Source organism: Motacilla alba, chromosome 3 (genome assembly GCF_015832195.1).
Source record: "Motacilla alba alba isolate MOTALB_02 chromosome 3, Motacilla_alba_V1.0_pri, whole genome shotgun sequence".
Taxonomy (NCBI): domain Eukaryota; kingdom Metazoa; phylum Chordata; class Aves; order Passeriformes; family Motacillidae; genus Motacilla; species Motacilla alba.
The window spans coordinates 36,433,353-36,451,097 of record NC_052018.1 but is presented as its reverse complement, the minus strand read 5'-3'; the positions used below and the strand labels follow the sequence as shown (position 1 = coordinate 36,451,097).

Sequence of the window (17,745 nt, the reverse complement as noted above, 5' to 3'; positions counted from 1 at the left end):
GGGGAGGCAACCAGTCTAGACAGAACAGGATTCCTTTTCGTTTTAATAATTTACGTCTCAGTAAAATCCCCTTATTGAGTTCTGATTTTGAGGGCTCAGAAGGATTTCTAAATGAAGTCACTGTACATGCAGTCAATGAATTTGACTGAGTTGTCTGTTCTCTGAAAATGGCAACTACTAAGCTTTCAGTGCCTTACTGGAGCTTTGTTTTCGAAAGGGAGGGCTTAGGTGTTCATCTGTGCAAGATGCTTATTTCCATAATTCTGCCACTTTATTGCCCAATATTGGTGATGAGAATCATAATTCAGTCACTTCAACTGATTGTAAATATTCTGCTTTGTATACGTTACCTTTATACTGGTGGTGCAAATTTATCATCCAGTTGCAATTACAGAATTTTATGGTTTTTATTGTGAATTTGTTTAAAGTTTTGAGCAATCCAAGAAGAGTAAGGGACAGAGCAATGGTTGTAGTATGGTCTACTTATTCTGTTTTGGTCACATCTGTTTAGTGACAGTGTTGACAGTCCAGCTGTTTTGTTCAAGTTATGTTTACTAATAAAAAGCTCCCATGGAGCTATATTTGTATGTTCTGTTAGACCTTGGTGTTATCCATTGGCTACTAACTTCTTTCCTTTGCACATTTTAAAATTAATTTTCAGTGATTATTTTTTAAGGAAATACCAGTAATTTAATATATGTCTCAAGCAATATTTTTAATAGCTCAGATTCTTCAAACCATTTTTGTTCTGTGGTAAATCAGAGCAATATTCCATTGTACAAAAAAACAACATATAAATTGCAATCATGTTCCTGCAGCGCACTGGTTGTATTATTACAATTGAAACAGTATTTCACATGCTGTACCTCGTTGATGCTAAGATAAGCTTTAGAAACTTTTTGAAACTGCTGAATTGCTTGCCCTTGTCATACAGTTTTGAATATTTGAGTGAATAAAGTTAGAAGACCCCCAATGTTTTAAAGTTAGATAACTGCCAAAATTTTAAAACAAATTTTTAGATTCTATTGATTGTTATGCCTTTTGTGTTTTAGAAATAAAGAACTTAAGGGACATAATTCTATAAAATTTTTCATTTCTCTAATACTTAACTTTTAATCCTGCTTCAGAAAGAAAACTTCATAGGAAATGAAAAAAGCCTTTTAGGCATTGAATGTAGTAATAATCTTATTTGGAAACTCAAACAACTCTTTTAGATTGTTTGTATATAAAGCTATGTGTACATCGCAGCTCTGAAAAAGCAGCTCTATAAAACCATGGTCAGAAGAAACATGTGCCAGATCATGAATATAAAACTAAAAATATTAGACTGCATGGTCTTCAGAAGTTGGGAAAACTAATAATGGGCTTTCACTGGGAATACAGATGTCAGCTGTGGGTGCCTTGAATTGTCAATAATAACGTTAAACACAGGGTAGAATATCAGGCTGAGCTTATTCTTTATTCTTCTCTCAAAATCATTAAACCTAAGACAGTTGTGACATGTGTTCTGCTCTGGCTCAGTAAGTGAAGACGTGCATGGATGTGTATCTGTGTGTGTGTGCTGAATTATTCATGTCTCAGGTACTGCTCTGGAGAAGCAAATGGAGCATGCTTTGCTGGTGGGTACACTTCAGCCATATCTCATGGAGGAAAAGAATAAATATTCTCAGTTCATCCTGGTCCATGCTGGTTATCAGCTGTGTGCAGAGGCCCAGGCATTATTTTTCTTTTTAGTGTAGCTGCATTGTGGAAAAAGCACATAAATACCAAAATCAAAGATGAAGTACTTTTATGGAATTTGGTGCCTGTGTGTGTTCACTGCATCCATCTAGGTAAGGGACTTTCTGTGTAAGGCCTGTGGAATTTGCTGAGCTGTGGCCATGAGGTAACCTTAGAGACACAGGAAGGGAAGCTCAAATGTGGAGGGTGATGGTGGTAGATTCTCAGGGATACCTTTCTCCCTGTGGAGAGAGAGGCAGGATGTGCAACAGAAATCATGTTAGCATCTTATCCCCGTCTCAGCCACTCCTGCCATCTTGCTGGATATATGGTCATATGTCATGACCTAGGATTTGAGTTCCTCACCTGATGTAGCATGAGGTCGTGACTTCAGCACTGAGATCTCTGTGAACCTGGCAGGAGCACACCCTGACACTTGTCCAGATTCTGTCTTCTGGCACCCCTTTGGAGCATTGTGAAAGGGACTGGTCTTGTTGGGTGGGTGGATTTTTTTTGGTGGTAGCATTTTTTTTCCTTTGTGTTTTTCTAATCTCCATTCAGCAAATAAATTGCCTTCCCCTATCTGCTCAAGACCATGGCTATTAAATCTGGTTATTCTGGATATTAAATCTGATATTGTCTGGAGCTGCAGACCCTGGTTTTCAGTGTTTTAAACCCATTTCTTTTTGTGATTCTTATATGACTTGTTATGTATGATTTCTGTTGAGAAGTTAATTTGAATTAACTGGAGTTTAAAATTAGAAATGTTGAGTCCTGGGTGGATTTCAAAGTTCAGTAGAAATTTCATCTTATGTTTTGAAGTTGTGTGGAGGATGTTTTAACATCAAAACCATACTTTGCAAGCCCACTCCATGCTGTGACCTTAGTGCAATGCACAGCGTTTCAACAGGTGAAGAAAGCTCAGCTGCTTGAGGAAGAGGTGTTGATTCAACAGATGACTCTTCTCTTAAGGCTTGTCTAAATGTTCTTTTGCTTTAGGATACATTTTATTTACAGTAAGAGGGAAGTGTAACTTTGTAGCATAGGTAGGAGATACATGCTCCTTGTTAATTTTGTTTTACTCTTTGCTAACATGCTTATTTTAGGTTAGAAATACCTAGAACAGGAATTATCATGTACTTTAGTAACTATGCTGTCAAGCAATAGTGACCCTCACCCTTGTAAGACAAGTAAAAACCTACATATTGGAACAAGATCTTAATTATCTGAATGCTTAAGTTAGTAAAACATCTGTATTGCCTAAAACATGCTATTACTTAATGCCTGGATTTAGATTATATATGCATCAATGTCTTGGTTTTTCACAATTATTAAATGTGTGCTTTACACACTAAATAATCTCTTCCTGGTTTTTGTCAAGGTCTCTGAATTATTTATTGCAGCCTACGTTACCCTCCTACTTATTTGCTAAAAGCTAAGAATTTTATCACTAGAAGATTTTGGCTGTGTCTAGGATAAATGTGTTGTATATTAGCAACATTTTTTGTAATTATGGGAAATGTCTAATAACAAAGAAAGAGCCACTCTCCTACAATATTGCTTTTATTCGATATGTCCCTGAGTTAAATTCAATTATGTGCTAATTTTCTTATTGCTAATGTCCTGTGCTTCTGTAAGAATGAAATACTCTTTGACTTCTTAGTTTACTAGTCTGATGAAGAAGTAGCTTGGCAGCATTGTCTGTATTTTCATTTCTCATATGATCTTATGTCAACCTAGCTTTGACCTTTATTTGACGGAACCTAGTGGTAATATACCCTTCTACTTAACAAGCTTTAAAATAGAAATATATGATTGGCAGAACTGCAGGAAATAATTAGTTCCAAGTTGATGAGAAAAGTGAAAGGAATATTTTAAGGAAAAGAAAGTGATTCAGCTGGTTTATGGTGCATATGAAGTTGCCTCAGCTTTTAATTTAACAGTTTATGGATGGAAATATAAATCACTGTACAAAACCATTTTTTGAAGGAGTCATTGTAAAAAAGCTTTCTAAATAACCTAACTGCTTATTGGCTTATTGGAAGCTCAAATGTATGAAATATTCATTAGTTAATTTGCTCTTTCAGACCTCTCAATAAAATGTGGCTGAGTGGAAAAGACACTATAGGGAAGAGAGCATGTGCACTAGATCTTGCTGAAATCTACCTAGAGAATTATGGGGATTCTTTGAAGTGATAAAATATATATATACACATTTCCCAGGAAAGAATTCTTCAATCAGTTCTTCAGTCAGTTGTTACAGGGGTTGAGATGTGTTTTCTGTGTTTTAATTACATGTACAAACTGGGGCAAGCTCAATCGCTGTATAGATGAGTACTTAAGTATGCTATACGTAGGGGGAGAAAAAAAGGAAGGAAAAAAGAAGGAAGGAAAGATAGATAGATAGATTGATTGATTTTCCAACATTTTGTCCATGGCACTTAAAAATCTGTAGATCGTGCATCTGTATTCTGTGAGAAGTGAAAAAAGAGTGAACCACTCTCGTGCCCCTTGGATTTTTCCATACTCTTAATTTTACATTCATTTGAGTGGCTCTTTACTGATGTCCTCCTTTCAAACATGAAGGTGTTAACACTGAAGGCAACATTAACAGCCAGCTAAGCTTTCTTCACGAGCATGGGGCATGAACAGAGATTAGGAGACGTTTCACCCATGGTGTCTGCCACAGGCTTTGTACAAGATGTGCTTCCCCACACAGTGATGGTGGCTGTGGTGCCTGTTCTTATGTAGGCTGAAGAAGAGTCCTAAAAGAAAGTGGTTGTGAGTCCTGTGTGCTATGGGAGCAATATATAATTCTTAAAACTGTTGCCAGGAACAACTGAGGACTTATGACAGAGGTCTAGTAGGTTCTATTGCTAGCAAAGAAATATAAGACAAGCTTAATGCTGCTTTGGGAGCCTGAAATGTCAAAGGTTTTGGTGAAAGCCAATATGATTTTGGAAAGAACTGATTAAATTCATGTTATTAAAAATAGGCACTCTGTTTTTCTCCTAATTGAGATACCTGTTCAGATACTACTTGCTCTCTTACCTTTGTATGCCTCATCAGAATGTCATTTTGCCTTTTTTTTTTTTTTTGGGCCTTCTTTCCAGTGTACCAGTTCAGATTTTCTCTGATGCATATTGAAGCAGTGCTTTTTTCCTTCGAGCTGCCTTTAGTGATGGAGGTACCTGGTAGCCAGTTCTGCTCGGCTGTACTGCTGCCACTGATGATTTGAGTCCTGTGACTTCCCAGTTTCCTTTGCTCATTGCTTTCAATTTTTGAAGAATTCTAGTTTGCAAGCCAAGGCTCTGTGAGCTTATTCCCTGTAGGCCATGAAAGGAATGGGTTTTGAAAATTTTTTTCTTGTGTGAATGGGGTGGCAAAATGGGGGATGATCTCATGTAAGTAACTTTCTGTGCTTAATCACACTTGTAACAGTGCAAATCTATGAGTTTTGTCTCATTGCTGTGAAAGTGACACCTGATTGAAAAGAGCTTTAGAATTTATTAGTTGACAGTTGCTTGTTTTGTTCTAGTGATATCCATAGCGTGTTTTCCTCACCATTTAATACTCAAAATATAATGAACTCCATTACAAGCCGTTACTAATCTGACAAATGCGCATTTTGAATGCTCACACTGATCTGGTGCAATGCACCAAATGTAGAAAGAGCAATGTAAAGCTGCTGGTTTATTTCAGATCTTGAAAGGTCAGGATATGCTGCTGAGGCTTAGCAAAGGGTTTTACTGCCTTTTTGTGACTGAGCCCTCAAATATCTTGCAGGTTTTTGTAGCCATTGTTTATTGGCACATTTTCCAACTGCACCTATTTTTCTCTTTTCTATGGCAGAAAAATGAACATTAATTAATGTTTCTTTCAAGGCATAAATATACTGCACTTGGAATAAGGAGTTGACTTATATGTGTAAATCTTGTTGCTTTGTCATTAAAAGTATTGTGAACAAAATTATCTAAACGACTTCAGAGGAAAGCTATGTGGAGAAGTATAGCTGCCATATAAAAGCTATAATCAGGGAGTATTTAAATTATTTTTCTTAACTTTAAAGGTATTTAGGTGTTCAATTCATGTATGCTTGAATGCATATTACAGGTTTCTAGCTTTCTGTGGACTTTGATTTGGTTAAACCTCTTATAGCCCGAGGAAAAAATGTTTGAAAACCACACATTTGGGAAAAAACTTAGTAACTTGATAATTCTTCCATGTATCTGTAGTTTTCTGTATGTTTTGTTAGGAAAACTAAGATTGTTCAAATAATTTGGTGTTTGATTTTAATACTGATTTTTGTAACTTGGCAGGGACAGCCTGTTGGAGACTGTGATTTTAATGTTCGACTCGCATGTATAGAGAAAGAGATTATATTTCCACGACATGAAAAGATGAAAAGTGGTCTCATTGACAAAGCTCAGGAACCATTCAGTGTTCGAAACAAACCATTTTTTGACATCTACACTTCCAGAAAGGTAAGCTTGATTTCAATTGTTTTATGTTGTGTCACTGGAGGCTGTGTAACAGTGGTAGGTATAGATTTTCCCTCTGCATTTTTGTTGTGTCTTCCAGTGAGTTCCTCTGCTAACCAAATGTTCAGCAGTTGTTGTGGGGTGACTGGTAGCTTGGAATATTCTGAAAAGTGGGGTTTTTTTGTTTTATTACTTATCTTAGGTTTTTAGAAAACAGGTTTTGAAGATATCAATAAATCTGAAGTACCAGGTAAAACTTTAAGGACATTGCAATATGTATTTGAGATGGTTGTGTTTCAAATGCAGTTCAGTCAACAATTTTTTACCCTAATGTGTTGCCACCACCTTAAAAGCATCTTTGAGATATGAATATCTATACACTTTTAATTTATTGGGATATTTGGGGTTGATGTATGGCTTCTTTGGTGTTTTTTCCTTGGACTTTTTTTTTTGGTTGATTTGAGGTAGGTGTTTTAAGTAGCAATCATGACAGGCTCTGAAGCCTTCTACATTTTGGAGTTTAGGTTACGCAATTTTATTTTTGTCCAATGTGCGTTATAGGGTACTTTTGTCCTCATTTAAATCAGTCTTACCTAGTGAAATATGTTCTTTTTACTAGTCTTACAACAGAAAGCGTCTTAGGAGGCTTGAAATCTGATCATTGTTTTCAATAAGCAAGAAGTTTTATGTCAATATTTGAGAATTGTTTGTATGCCTGCCCTGTGATAACTATAAGGAGTTTTAGATAGCAGTACCAGTATTGATGTGGAGTTTTATCTAAGTCAATATTGATAAACACTTAAGAGAAATAATTATTGGTTCAAAATAGATTTCAAATCTATATCTGCTCAAAAGAATAGTATTCATAAAAATACATTCTCAAAAGATCAATATATAAACTAAGAATTATTGTTGCTCTTATTTATCTCAAAATACCTTTTCCATTTCATTAGTTCTGTGAACTTAATGATTCCTGTTGCGCTTCCTTAGAGTAATGAAAAAAGTCTTGCATTTTCATATTCATCATAACTTTATGAATTTTTCATTATGTATGGTCAGAATAGACTATAAAAAGTAGTCCAGTCTATTGAAGCATTGCCCTATTCTGAGAAAAGACTATTTAAAAATAGTATTGTTTTGCCCAAAGGATCTTTATCCTATTTTTATTTAGTCATCTCTGCAACTATAGCAACAAACGTAGTGATGAATGCCTCATCAGTATAGCTGAAAAAGCAAGCAGGCTTCCTCTTGCACCAATGATGAATGTCTTGAGAGGATTTGCCAACTTTATGTGCAGAACAGCAAGGCCTGCAGGAAGACAAGGAATTCCTTCTATCCTCTAAGTCTGTTCATATTCATCAATCCCTCTTCAGAGACAGGTGCTGCTGAATGGATCCTAAAGGATGACAAGTGGGACCTGCTTAGGTAGATCTTCTCCTTATGTTCAATTAGACGTTTTTCTTTCCTTTTCCAAGAAGAGTTGGATCCTTTCATCTTTAGGAAGGATCTAACAGGATCCTTTCTTTCTTGACTATAATGAACAGCTTTGTGCTGCTTAGTTGCTGGCTAGTGTAAAACCACTACAAGGTCCTTAAAGATTTACACCCTTGAGTGGTCTCAGAAAAGCTGTGATATTTTAAACCTGGGTTTCTTCCCTACTTTCTTTGCAGTGTATTTCACTGAGAGATGTGGCTTCTTAAGTCACCCCCAAGACTTATTTTCAAAGATCAAGGAAGGTAGCAGTCCTTGGTCACAGATAAGATGGCTCTCTGGTTGCACCAGCATATTCAAGACTGAAAAAGTGGCAAACCCATACCTTGTCAGAATGGGTTTCATCAAAACTTTTGGAGTATGATTTGGAGTTGCTTGGGATATATATATATATATATATATATATATATATATATATAAAATTTTCTTTTTTTTTTTCAGTGTAGCTGGGGTTTGCTTGGGATCAAGTAAAGAATCAAGTGTACTTCATCACATTTTTGTTTTGAGAAGCTTTAATTTTTGAAACATATTCTCAGGATGCAGTTTGAACTTCACAAGAGAATGCTCTAGACCTCTTTTTCACAGCCTCTCTCCATCATTCTTTTCTATGATCTGAGTTAAGACATTCCATTCAATTCTTTTATTAAAAATAATGTATCTGTGTTAGATGATAATAATGTATTAGAGTAAAGTGTGTTAGATTGTGTGGACTGTAGGAAGGTTACTCAAAAGGCCAGGAGCCTCGTTGCTATAGTTAAGAGCAGAAAAAGTGGCTAAAACTTTTAATTACACCAGAAAAAAAAAAGAGTGTTTTCCATGTAGACTTAGTTATTTTCAGTGAAAAAGTGGGAAGTAATTATTTGAAACAGCAGTAAACTTAGTGCTGCGTTATATAATACATCCACTAATGAAAATGTTCTTCGAGTTATGGATTTGAAACTTTAATACCAGAGTTAGATACTGACTGATTTTTTTTTTTAATCTGGAAATCAATTTACTGTGAAATGAAATGCACTTTTAAAGTGCAATTATAAAGTATGACAGCGTTTCTAGTTGTGTCTTGAGATTTAGTTTCGGATTTTGGAAATAAAGGCTGTGTCTCTATAATATTGCCTTCAGGGTTATTTTAAGATGTTTGGATGGACTTCTATTTTATGTAAGACTGCGTTTTAGTGGTAAGACAAAAGAAACAAACAATCACTGAAGAGCTGGTTGTATATTCTCAGAGTCGCTAAAAATATTGCCTTGTTGAACTCTGATATTCATGAAGAAAGCAGTATCACTGAAGTTTTTTTCCTCTATAATCAATTAAACACAGATTAGTATTTTAGTTTTAGTTGGGAACTTCCTTTTAATATATTTTCCAGGTTCTTTTAGACATTTTTGAGCAAAGTTGAATTTTTGGTGTTTGTCATTAAAGTTGCATGATTGGTCGCTTTTGTTGCATAGCTTGCTTTCTTTGCATTTATTGGTTTGGATCAGAATTCAAGGAGATGATGTGGTCAAATTCTCCCATCCTCTCATTGTGTAAGGATTGCAGCAGTCAGTAGAAGAAGCTGAGTTTTAGGCTATTACTTTAAATGCTTCATACTCTTAGGCTTTGAACCATGGCCTTGTATTTACAGGAATTTTAGGCTTCTCAGCTAGATTTTATTTTCATTGTATTGAGCAGGAAGTACAGGTGCATATAAATAATTATATTCTTGGAAATAGTCCAACTCTTGGCTTTCCTTGCTGAAACCAATTCACGGTTCTCTTGCAAGGCTTTTTTGTATGGACAGTCTCAGTCTGCATGTCATCACTAAAGCTCATTGTCTAGTGAAAATTCTGTCTAGTAGGAGTAGGAAGAAAGTTCCTTTCTGTGCAGTCTGTGGTCCCATGGAGAATTGTGCCCATCACTCTCAATGGAACAAAAGGGCTAAAGGTTAAACAATGATACAGGTCAAGTGAACAACCTTTTGCAAATGTTAGCACACTGTATGTCAATGACTTGTCAGTTCTTAGACTATTATCTGGTTTTAAAATGACAGCTTGTCCTAGAGGGATTAGAGAGAAGGTAATCTCTGCTAGAAGATTAAATGATCTAGGATCCTTTTAAAAGTTTTCAGTCAAATCTGTGAACTGACAGGTGACTTACTTTGTTCTCCTTGTTTATTTGACATTTGGATTTTTATTTTTACTTTTTAAAAATGCTTTTGTTGTAGTTAGGGGAGGTGGAATGTTTAGAGTTTATACCAATAAAGGTATAGCTCCTGTTGAGATGGTTTGCTTTGGAAAATTAAGCGGCTGTGGACTTGTGATGTCCACAGGAGAATGTGTAAGTGCACACTTTGCTGCTGTTCATGTATTTTTCAGGCAGCCGAGGCAGCTGTAAGCTGGTGTTTGCATGCCCTGAAAGAGTGAACCCTGATAAAGGGCAGAATATGCAGACATTGCTCATCTGTGTCTGCCAAGAGAGCTGTTAACCAAAACTGACTGAAAATGACAAGGCCCTGTCTTACATCTCCAAGTTGCCTGCAGACAACATGAGGAGGAGCTTTGCAGTCATGGGACAGAAGACAGAAAAATTGCATGGCAACAATGGCTGTTGCAGAAGCGTCAAATACTCTGTCTATTTATCCAAGATCTTGAATTCCCCAACTCAGTAGAGAGGGAATGTTACCATCTGGAGGTTTTTTATTGCCAAGAAGACTTGTTTCCTCTGTTTTTATTTTTGTTTTGATTTTCTATGCCTTCAGGAGTAGTTTAATCAGCTCACCTTTCAATCCTGCATTTCCTGACCTAGAGTTGGCAGCCATTCTTCATGTCTGGCTTACATCATATTCCTCACTCCATCTGTTCCATTCCAAGGTTTTGGCCTATTTATCATCTAATCACCTTTTAATTGTCTTCTAACCCATGTCCTCTCTACCATTTAGTTTCTGTTTGTTTTTATTTCTTAATTTCTTAAATTTCTTCCTCACTTACTGCTGTTCCATCTTCCCAAGAATGGAAAGTTTAATGGTGTAAAAGCAGTATTGCCTTATTCCACCCTTAGATGATTTTGTGCTGGTGTAACCTTCACATAAATTTTCTTTTTGACATGCTTTTCTTTCTGTAAACACAAATAATCATTGACCTGAGGAACTTAGTAAACGAATAGGGAATAAGAGGCTGCAAAGATGTTACCTTATTCTTATACCAGAATTTGAAATCTTGGCAGCTGTCTTATATCCCAGCAGGTAGTACTTCAGCCTGATTGTTCAAAGTTATTTTACCACATGAATTGTAAAGGTAAGTACAGCCAATCAGCCCAACTGCTAGCTTTGTAAATTGTAGGATGAAATAGGTGACTAAACTGCAGATCTTGAGCTGAATGTAGGTTACTGCCACTTGAAATTCAGTGCTTGAACTTGAACTGCAGCTATTTCATGCAGCCAGCTGCAGCCCTGCAATGATGTGAATACTATTTGGTAAACGTAATTTCTGTCAGTGGGAGGTTGAAGGTAGCAGAGGCTTTGTAGGCCAGTAATGGTGGGGTGTCCAGCTGCCTCTGACTGTTCCTTTACTTTCTGTGGGACAGGGAGGCGGCAGCTACTTGCTTAGATTTGGGTTCCCTCAAGCTAGGGCAAACACTGACTCAGCAGTGGCTAATTTCTCAGCCTCCTTGCTTTGCTGGAGTCGCTTAAGGAGACCCATTCATGAAGAAGAATCTGTGTTTGTTTTCTGGAGTGAACAGAAGAGGATTAGGCTACTTGCTTTTGGTTATTACTATTGATGATGTCGAAGGTCAAGTATAATATTTCAGCACAGTAGTATTTTGGTTAGGAAATAAGTTTTTTTCTTTTTGTTTAAGAAATTATTCACAGATTAGTTACATTTTCCGTTTTTCAGAAAGTGATCCACTGAAGTTAAACAGTCTTGGATATTTCCATGAAGGATTGTTTTCATAACTTGTGGCCCATGTTAGATATTGCTAGTGGTACAAATTAAATTAATGTAGAATGATTCAGATGTGGAATATGTAATTAAATTCTGACTTGTCAAACTATCGTGTGAGAAAGAAAGCATTGAAACTAGTGGAAAAATAAAGGCTTATGGGTGAAGTGTTCTACATGGTGCACATTCTAAGTTTAAACATCAGGACAGTACATATTCAGCTTAGCTTTTAACAGTTTAGCATTAGATTTGAACATTCTAACATTTTTGTAAATTATTTCTTCTGTATTTGGTACAGTGGAAATACTATATACCTTTCTAAGTAGGAATGATTTATTCAATGATTTAAACAATGATTTATTTTTTCAGTTTTATGGTGTATTACCAAAGCAGGGAAATGCAAATCTGTTTGGACTTATTTACCAGTTGGTATGCCAGTATTGACAATTGAACTGTATATTTGATATCTTCTGAATTAGTTAGAAGACTCAGCTGTGGTGACTAAGTGGGTCACTCCAGTCATTAATTGAGGGGCAACTGTTTAATATTGTCAATTGTGCTACTTCACAGCCTGTCACTTTCCAAACTGCCTTCTGGCAATGCAGCTCCACAGGGAAGCCATCAGCCTTCTCCTATTGGAATGATGTTCAAGAGACATGCGCTTAATTTGGATAAAATGAATAAAAGCACAAAGAAAATGGTAAAGATGGGGGTGAAATTTAAAGCAACTTATCATGATGCAAGATTACAGGACATTGCTGCTAGCTGTTTCTTTTCTTGTAATATGCTCAATTTTGGAAAAAAAACCCCAAACCAGACCTTGAACAAAATTAATCTTTAAAATAAAGACATTACAAAATCTTAGCATTTTACTATTATGGCTTTATAGTTTTAATTTCAACTTTGTAGCAAATAAAGCCCTGAAGTGCCACTGCATAGCAGAAGAATCTGATTTTTTGAACATTCAGAACATAAAGTTAAAACTTTTTTTTTTTGTTAAAATCTACGCTTCAGGCCCAGTATAAAATATTAGCCCAGTTTAAATCAGGAATTGGAACAGTACATGTATGAAAACATTATCTTCTTGTATATCAGTTTTGTGTCTGACTGGATTATTGTATAAACTGTATATACAGTTTTTTCTTTTTTGATGAGTCTTATTAGAAATGCTTAATAAAATAAAATCCTCAATTATATGACTTAATTAAAACAGACCTATCCACGATTTTGGCAACCAGAGACCAGATTATGTTGGAACAGTTTATGCAGGGCTGGATAACAGATTTACACGGGGGCTGGGTAACAGATAAACCTTATCAAGTATGTAACAGTGGAAGATCATTCAGCCCCATTGTATTCAACCCTCTGCCATACTTCCCTTTGAAATCAGAAGAACTATTGAATGTAGTATTTGGTCAAACCCAGAGTATTAGGGAGCTTGGAAGCATCAGTGTAATGAGAGCTTTTCTCAGTTGAGGACATTACAGACTTTATTGAGCATCTTTTGTCCATTCAGGAATGTCATAGATTGCAACTAATGTGTAAATAGATCAAAGCATTTGCTAGTGGAGCCTATTAAATCTCCTCCAGCTCCAGCAACACTGTAATCTCAGACGGGTGTGTTCTGCCAGGTAGGAGAGTGTGGGGAGAGTGATGTGGGCGACATCCCCATGCCTAAAAAAAAGAAAATGAAGGCAAACTGTGCAGTTTGAAACAGAGAACTGTGAAGAGCACAGTACATGACATGGCCAAGCCATTAAATATATTGCTGTTTCTTTGTCAGGAAAAATAAATAGGAAATATTGCTGTTTGGCAGGGTAATTCCCACAAAGCTTCGAGGAGTCCACATTTCTCTAATTTTGAAGCTATCACAAAAGTCAAAGTTTCTTGGAGGAGGTTATTTCTGTTATTTGAAAGCAGCATTTGAAAACATCATAGTTAATTGATGTCAGTTTCTCAATTGTGTTTTTGAGAAGAGATTGACAGTGAGAAATGCCTCGTGCTTATTTTGAATTCAGGAATGCAGATGTGCTGTCAAATTAAGCATTAACACACATAGCGCTTATGTTATTCTTGGGTATTGTTTTGAATATATTAGGTGCGTAACCTTTGGAGTTGTTCACTCAGAACCAGCACATGGTTGTGATAGCTCAGTGGAGCCCTTACTGTAGCATGCTCTAGGTTTTTCTAAGATGTCTCCAAATAATTAAGAAACATGGCATACAGCTAGTGTTATTAGCATATTTGAAGAGTGCTGTTAATGAATTAGCTGCAAAGCCAAGAGGATATTTTAAAAAAAATTAGAACCATCAAACTTGATTCCTTGCCACCTTCACAATGTATTTTACTCTTGTCCACAATAGCGTTTTTTCCTGTGTGGCTAGGTAGTGAGATCAAGCTAGTGCGGCTCTTAGACTTTCACATCCAAGGCTGCATCCCAACATGCTTTTTCCTAAGTGGTGCCTCATGGCACAAAGCAAGCTGCAGAGAGAAGGGTTGAATCTCTTTGGCTTTCTTGCTTGGAGGTGTTGCTCATTCCCTATCACACGAGTATAAACTGGAATTTCTATTGCCTTCCTCTTCTGGAAAAAATATATGGACTCCAGTGAAGACTTTTCTGCAGAATTGCTGTTCTAAATGGTAATGTAGAGTGGTGTCATTAGAACACTAATGACCAGTCACTAGTAGTTTGGGCCCTTGTCTGTCACTGACTGTGAAATTATATGGGCAAATGGTTGAGGAAGACACTCTGCAGTAGTTGTGGTTGGTTCTTGGAATTATGTTATTTTTGGTCTATGGTCTGTCGACTAGCATTAAGTCTTCAGCATATTTGACTTTTGCATATTTAGCTTTGACACAAAGGAGTCTGGGAGCGCAGCACATCACACTCTTCAGCAGAAAACAGACTACTTGGAGCAAAAGTGCAGACTGCAGGCACCAGTGGCAGCCTAGATGTGCAGCCTTTCAGCTTCATCCACTTGGAATGCAAGAGGGCTGTCAAATGAGAACACGTTTATAGTATGTCTGAGAGGGCTGAGGCTGTTGTAGTGATGAGATAAGTTAATGTTTCTTTCAATGCTCCTGCTGAGTTTTTGACTAGTTGTAGACAGAGGAGAGTACATAGTCGCCAGAGCAAACCCAGAATTAGGTCACCTTCCTTCCTCTCTGTGCAAGCACCTGTCTGTTGCCACTTCATGTTATTTCAGCCTTGCTGCTCACACTGTTACTAGTGCAAAGCTTGTGGAGGTTCAGTGAAAGTGCCCAGGTGACTTCCTGTCCTGCTATAATGGGCTGTACATGGGAGAGGTGACCCCCGATAAAGCTGACCTCCACAAAGTGCTGGGAAATACTAGAAAGTGACCCTCCCAAAAAAGGATTTCTTCTTGCCATTATCTGTAATTAAAACAAATGGAAGGCTGTCAGTGAATGGTTTTTTTGTGGAATATGAATTTCAGATTGAGCATCTTCTAACAGTGTTTCATTAGATGAGCCATTAGGACCATGTCTATTTGAATGTTGTGAGCTATGCTCAAAAGGGTAAAGCAGTGTATTCTCTACAGAAATGCTCGCTAAACATCCACAGAGGAGTGTAGAGAGGAAGCTACGCATACTCCTCTTGCAAAAAAATATTTGTTGCTAGAAACTGGTCAGTCTGTGAAGTGTTCAGTATTATTAAACTACCTTTAATTGACCTTTCAAAAGAGAGAAACATGCCTTGCATGCTCACTTTTTTTGGGCTACAAGTTTCCTGTCTTTAGTGGGTCTTTGTAGTGGATTCTGGTCTAGTGTGTTTAAAATGATTAGGGTATTCCTTATAGAATTCTTAAAATGTACTTCAGTGACCAGTTGTTGCCAATGTGTTTTTGTTGTGGCTGTTGGCTATTCCTACACCTAACAGATGGCACTCGTGTACATTGACAAGCTGTGGGATAGCTGAGCATTACTAATAAAACCTATCACATGTTAAACTTGACCTGACATTAATCAAGTTTTGAATGCTACAAATGATTCATGGATAATAATTAGTCTCTTGATCATATTAGTGAACATCAGTCTCACAATGCTGCCATTATCTGCTTTCATTCTTATAGGGAACAAATCTATTGCCATAATTAGGTGTTTTTCATGTCTTTTGAGCCAAAATGTTCTGTATGATTAACTTGGTAAAGAGGTTATTTTTAGTCTTTCAGTATGATTGATTTCAGAGTGTCTAGTAAATTAACAAATTGAAAGACTTTCCATAAAATAATTTATTAAAAGTATATGTTTTTAAATTTTATCGTCTGAAAAAATTCCCATGCGTCTTTACACAGTCATTTGGTATATTTTTCATCAGCATATGATTCAGTTGTTGCCGGAGATTACACAGTTCAAAATAGTGGTGATTTTGTAAAACAGGTGAATCTTGGCAGTTTATTTTACTCTTTTTGTTTAGTTACTGGGTTTACTGGTTGACATCAAGTGCTTTTAATATGTGCTCATACAGACATAATAATGTTTGCAGCTTTTCTCTGTTTTTGTCTGGAATTAGCATCTTGAGTTGGATGGCTGTGTGAAAGCTAGGATTTCAGCTTTGAGCATGAATTTTTTAAAGGATGTTCATACAGTTTTACAGCCCTGATTTTCCAGCCCAAAAGCATGAAATTTCTTTTTAAGTAATGAGCAAGCGAGAAGTTTATACTTTGTGTTCCTTATACAGTTAGGGGAAAGTAGATAATTTCACTGGTTTACTAAAAATGTAGCAGTTATCTTCAATATGTGTTGGTTCCTAATTAGCATAGGAAACTTCTTTAAGCAATTACTTCTTAGAGAGCTTAGAGTTTTTAATTTATTTTCTACAGTTTTTGATCCTACTTTTCCTTTATGCATATTTGAAATTATTGACATAGGCCAGGAAATATTTTGTTACTTCATGACTTTTTCTTAGCATATTAGCTTAAGAATATTTAGTATAAGCTGTGGTTTTCTGACTGTACTCTCAGTTATTGTGATGTATTTTCTTTCTTGCCTTTTATTGCTGTAAGCTAAATATAGCTAAATACAATGACTAAGGAAGGAGGATTCATTGTAGAATTGGACATTACCCTGATGCAGATACACTTCAACTGTTTCTGTTTTTACTCCATTTATTTGATGTAAGGTAGCACATCATATTTTGATTAGGAAATAAGACTGATGCAGGAGAAACCGGGTCATGTTAAATTATTGAAAATCTGCTTTTCAACAGTTTCATGGGTCATTTGGAGGAAAACTTGAAACCATCTAAATGAGAGATCACTTGTGGTTTTGAGAGGGAAATGAATGTTAACAATGAAGCAGAAATCTTTATTTTATGACCATGTGTTAAGTCGTACTCCTGAGACCATGGGCTGTGATTTCAGGATCTTCAGAGTTACTTGGAAGGAGCCACTTTGAGGCAAGCAGCCAGTTGTAATAAGCCATTGGCTGGTCAAATACTTTGGCAAGTGCTCAAGTATGCAGAGATCTCCTTGAAAGGAGACTCCTGTGAAAGAGAACAGAGAGTGCATTTTTCTTGCTGCTGTGGCCCTTCTGGAATATTCTGTCTAGTCTAAATGGCATGGTTTCATTTCATTTAAAAATAGTATCTGTGGGGTATCTTTTGAGGACACATTGAAATATTTGAAGAGTTACATCTGCTTCCTTCTGCAATGTTTGAAATGTGAACCTTGTTTCTAAAAAAAAAACCTCTAAGAGATGTCTTGGTCAGAGTCTAAAAAGAAGAGCAAGGAAGAAAAGTTGAAGGAAGAAAAAAATTGCTGAGAAATAGGAATTAATTTTTTAATTGCACAGGCAGTACTTCGTTGGACAGCTTAATGAAGATTGTGATTCTCCATCACAGCATGCTGTAATTTGAGATTGCAGAGCTTTCTAAATAAATTACTTGACACTTGAGCATATCACTTGAAGAGGAACTTTAATATGCGTGAGAGGAGAAGGTTTCATCCTCATAGCTGTCTGAAAGTTAGTATGAAATGGTGATCCAGATTATGTCTGGTTTGGAGCAGGGAGGGTAGGAAGCAACAGAACTGACAGAGATGTGTCTTTGATCCTCTCCCACCTGCCCCCAGACTGTTAATTTACACTAGGTTTGTTTAGATCAGCTGTTTTACTTGCA

The 17,745-nt window shown here is 36.5% G+C and overlaps 1 protein-coding gene across 2 annotated transcripts in view; it reads left to right on the top strand.

The window, feature by feature from the left end:
* Positions 1 to 17,745, top strand: part of RNGTT (RNA guanylyltransferase and 5'-phosphatase) — a 171,775-nt gene that overhangs the window by 57,480 nt on the left and 96,550 nt on the right. For both annotated transcript variants that reach the window (XM_038130525.1, XM_038130524.1), the window contains one exon: positions 6,039 to 6,203. In XM_038130525.1, coding sequence (XP_037986453.1) covers positions 6,039 to 6,203 — 165 coding nt within the window. The remainder of the gene's footprint in view (positions 1 to 6,038; positions 6,204 to 17,745) is intronic.